Genomic DNA, 3,970 nt, shown 5'->3' with positions numbered 1-3,970 from the left:
CGTTTATGGCAAAGATACAATTGTCATGCTGTCAACCTTGCAGTGATTAGGACCAACAGACCGGATGCACAAAAATATGAGGGCAGTCGCTAGGGTTCAAGAGTTCATGAATCGTATGTCAACTACATAGTAGTCTAAAGTGTAACTATATCGCAATATACCATCGGCCGTCATGAAAGTGGAAGAGTAATAATATTAGCAGTCTTACCCGGAAGAGGATAAAGAACAGCACATATAGTTCTGAAAGGTCACAAGGCTGCACACCAGGACTTCAAATGTGATGTGACAACCATGTGACTACCGAGCCAACACAGCCAACACAGCCAACGTATAATCATAACAGGTTTAAGTATTAACCAATCCTATGACTTCCATGTGATCACAACCTCACGAGTTGGCAAATGTAGACCCAGCAATAGACCATTAAACCAGTATTAAGACATTCAAATACATTATCTTCTTAAAACGTAACAGGCAGTCGGGCATTGCTAATCGCCCTCAGAAAAGAGGACTCCCTTGCCGTCATCTACAATACGTAAAAGGACAAAACTCTATGATACATACAGTACAAAGTTTCACATGTCGAATCTCGCTCTTCGGTAACCAGTGGATGAATGCCGCTCTTAACCAGCAACAGCTCGACCGACGGCACCTGCAATCTCGCCAAACAGAATACCCTTGAAAACAGCCTCGGGCATGGTCTGTGTCCAGGCGCCAGCCTCCTTAAGACGGGCCTTCCATGCCTCCTTCTGCTCCTCACCCAACTCTTCCCAAGTCTTGCCAGGGCCGTGGACAGAAGGCTCATGGACGTCGAGTTTGAGCTCTGGGATTTGGTCTTCACCGCCGGCTGTTGCAGGAGGGACATTACCCTCGTATACCACAAGAGTCTCGCCGGTTACTGTTTTGGCAATGTCTCGACCGCCGAGCTTGGCAAGAAACTCGTCAGCGAGGAATGCCGCTGGTGCGTGGTCGGGAGCTCGTAGAGAGCCGTGCCATGCAGCGGGAAATATCCTTTGAACACCAAGAATTGGGCGGTTTTGGCCAGACAGTTCCATAATGCCCTGCGCGACAAGAGCCATGAGGAGCGCAAAGATGGCCATGGTGATATGAAGGCCACGAGAAGACACACCACGGGACTTCATGGCTGTGACGTAGCGCGCAGCACGGGGAGGACCCTTCTTGTTACGGGGGGCCTTGTCAACGTGCTTCTTCAGAGCGATACTGTTAACCACGACCGTTTTTTGCAGAGATGTGCTGGCTAGCTTGATGTATTGCTGGCGGAGGTTGTTCTTTGGTGTGACAAAGTGGGAGAATGCCATGGCGGTGATATTAGCGTTTCCGTGGACTTCCTTTAGTGTATGCAAATGCCATAATTTGGCAAGTAACTCGATTGAGCCGCCCACTGTGTGCTCGAGCGTGTATAGAGTGATGGAGCAGTCATGACCCGCAACAGCGATGACAAATTGTGTCTCACCAAGAGAGCCAAATGGTGAAGATGGAGGGGAGAGATTGGCAACAGCGAATGCGGTTGCAGAAATCTTCCTTGGTATTCTGGCATTGAGGCACAAGCGAGCTTCTGCTTGTGCTAACTTGGGCAATCTAAAAGCCTGTATCACAACTCCGCTTCGCTTAGGAAGGTTGGTCGCAGCCACAAGAAAGCTGGAGCTCAGGTATCGAATCGCTCGGAAAGCTGGTCGCTCACCATGGTCATCCTTCATGATATAGACCTTTCGCGGTTCACTGATCTCCTTGCCATTAACGTTGACAAGCCATAGCTCGTACTTGTAGCAGTATGCGATTTGGAACTCGTTCTCTCCCGTCTGTACGATATCCAAATCCTCGGCTTCGTTCTCAATCTTGAGAACGCCGAGCGGCTTGACAGCAGCGCCTGCGACATCAAAAATCGCCAATTGGGGCTCCTTGCTCATCGCTGTAGCTGCAACACCGATCGAGCCCGCAATGCGCAACAGTCGTTGGTATGTATCGGCTTCGGGGTCCTGGAAAAGGGCGGTTCGCGACACTTCTGTGATGTTCGTATCGGGTGTCTTAGCTCCGACTGAAGTACGCAGCTTGGAGGGATCGACACTCAGGGCTCGGAGATGCTCGTTCTTGCCCTTTGCGATGCTCTCGGGGCTGGAGTTGACACCGGCGTAAAGATATGTGGATTTCCCCTTGCGGGGACCGACTGCAAGGGACATGACACTGTCTTCATCGCGAGAAAGGGTGATCTCTCCGGCCGAGCGAAGTTCCTGCTGGGAAACAGTCTCAAGAACAGTCTAGTTGCTATGTCAGTATACTCTTGTGCGCAAGGGGATAGAGAAGCCAACCCACGATTTTGTTACCAACACCAGATCGGCCAGCGCCACCTCCACCGCCTACAACAACTCGAGTCGCATCCTCAGGGTCGAAGTCGATGGCGTAGAGAGGGTAATCGAGTTGAATGCTCGATCGAGGGAAGGATGAAGCCATGATGGCGATGAGGCGATGCCTCTATTTCGACACGATTGGGAGTATGTACTGAAGAAGAAGAAGGCGACTGCAATGAATTCAACGTCGTAATGCGCCGAGTCAAGATTGACGTGATGTTGATCGCGGGGCGTTGGTATGGTGTTGAGATGACGCTCGAGGCCAGATGTCGAGCTTGGAGCTTCCTGGTTGGTCAGAACAGGATCAGCCACATGTGGCGTCGATCGACTGTGGCGTGACTTACAGACGATCCTCCATACTGAGTATACTGGAGGTTTTCCATGGTAATAAAGCCAGAAGAGAGGAATTAATCTGATAAGATAAAATTGGAAGTCTTGTTAGTCCTTTAGAGCTAATATTGGGGTATAATAGTGACTACGAGTTGGTTGGTTTTGCGTGTGATGTCCTTGGAGCATACCTACCTGTGTTGTATAAAGTCCATTCGATCCATACCTGCTCACTTGATCTGGTCTAAATCATTACACTGAGTGAATATGTTGATTTAGACCACTGTGAAATCATTACATCGATAACACCTATATTGTGTGAGACTCATACTACTTGGTGAAGATCGTAGGCAGAAAACCTCAACTTCTGGAAACATACCCAAGGGTATCAAGCGACATGAGAACAACCGCTTTTATAACACACGTGGACAAGATAGATAGACGAAGTTGCCTCAAATTTTAACAATTAAGCTCAGTTCAGGCGCTGCATACCACATGACGCCATAAGTGATCCTTGCTAATACCTTATCGCTTACCTATAGCACTCATCAAAATTTGAAATTCATTGGACATTAACTCGGCAAGCCTATGCCATTATAGATACCAAGATGTTCAATCTCTGAAACAATGCTTCCGGGCTGGGTGTCGTCTTTTGGAATTTGGGATAGATACTTGATTTGGGATACTCTTGTTTCGTTGCCGTCTTTTATACTCCCATACGTCGCTATGCAGACATCGAAAAACAGGACTGAATGATTCGAAAAAACTGCCATATGCTTGTGTCTAGATAAATCTGGAACAACGGCTTAGATTCAGTCCTGGCCAGGCTTGGTATATAGTGTCGATTTGTATACAAGCCGGGCATAAGAGAATACGGAAACTCTTCAACGTATTCCGTGTCTCGGACTCAATATGAAGCGGAGCTTCAGCATCTGTGGAGTACAGAGATCAACCTGAAAGATAATATACGAAATTACGGCAACCCAGAACGGTAAGCAATTCGGATCCTTATCACGATCTTTCCACAATATTACAGGCAGTAAAGATCAATACCTGTCCTCACCACTTGTCAGGCAAACATGACGCCAACCTTCTTATTGAAGAAGGTGAGATCTATTTCAGTTCTCGTACAACCCAAAAGCTCTGGGGACAAGCTACGGGACAAGCCCAATTGGTTGGCAAATATCACTCGGGATATTAAAGAGGCGTAGAAAAAGCCATCTCGCTACGAGTTATTACCACCCCGACGAGAAACAAGCAAACAAACGTCACCACCG

General features: G+C 48.0%; 1 protein-coding gene across 1 annotated transcript; it reads right to left on the bottom strand.

Annotated features, from left to right (window-relative positions):
- Window positions 1–273: 273 nt before the first annotated feature.
- EDB82DRAFT_503386 (uncharacterized protein) lies at window positions 274–2,874 on the bottom strand. The gene is made up of 2 exons (XM_025726508.2): window positions 2,332–2,874; window positions 274–2,276 (listed from the first exon to the last, which is right to left on the bottom strand). Exons 1-2 carry the CDS (start codon window positions 2,467–2,469, stop codon window positions 624–626), a joined length of 1,791 nt encoding a protein of 596 aa, XP_025581068.1. The 5' UTR covers window positions 2,470–2,874; the 3' UTR covers window positions 274–623.
- Window positions 2,875–3,970: the final 1,096 nt, after the last annotated feature.

Source organism: Fusarium venenatum (genome assembly GCF_020744135.1).
Source record: "Fusarium venenatum strain MPI-CAGE-CH-0201 chromosome Unknown EDB82scaffold_3, whole genome shotgun sequence".
Lineage (NCBI taxonomy): Eukaryota > Fungi > Ascomycota > Sordariomycetes > Hypocreales > Nectriaceae > Fusarium > Fusarium venenatum.
The sequence above is the reverse complement of the archived record's forward strand: the minus strand, read 5'-3'. Positions and strand labels throughout refer to the sequence as shown.

What these genes read in the sequence shown, in the direction of transcription:
- EDB82DRAFT_503386 (XM_025726508.2), bottom strand. Translation starts at nt 2,469, where the DNA reads ATGGCTTCATCCTTCCCTCGATCGAGCATTCAACTCGATTACCCTCTC. An exon ending in CTGGTGTTGGTAACAAAATC is followed by an intron (nt 2,277 to 2,331) that starts GTGGGTTGGCTT and finishes CATAGCAACTAG; the next exon opens with ACTGTTCTTGAGACTGTTTC.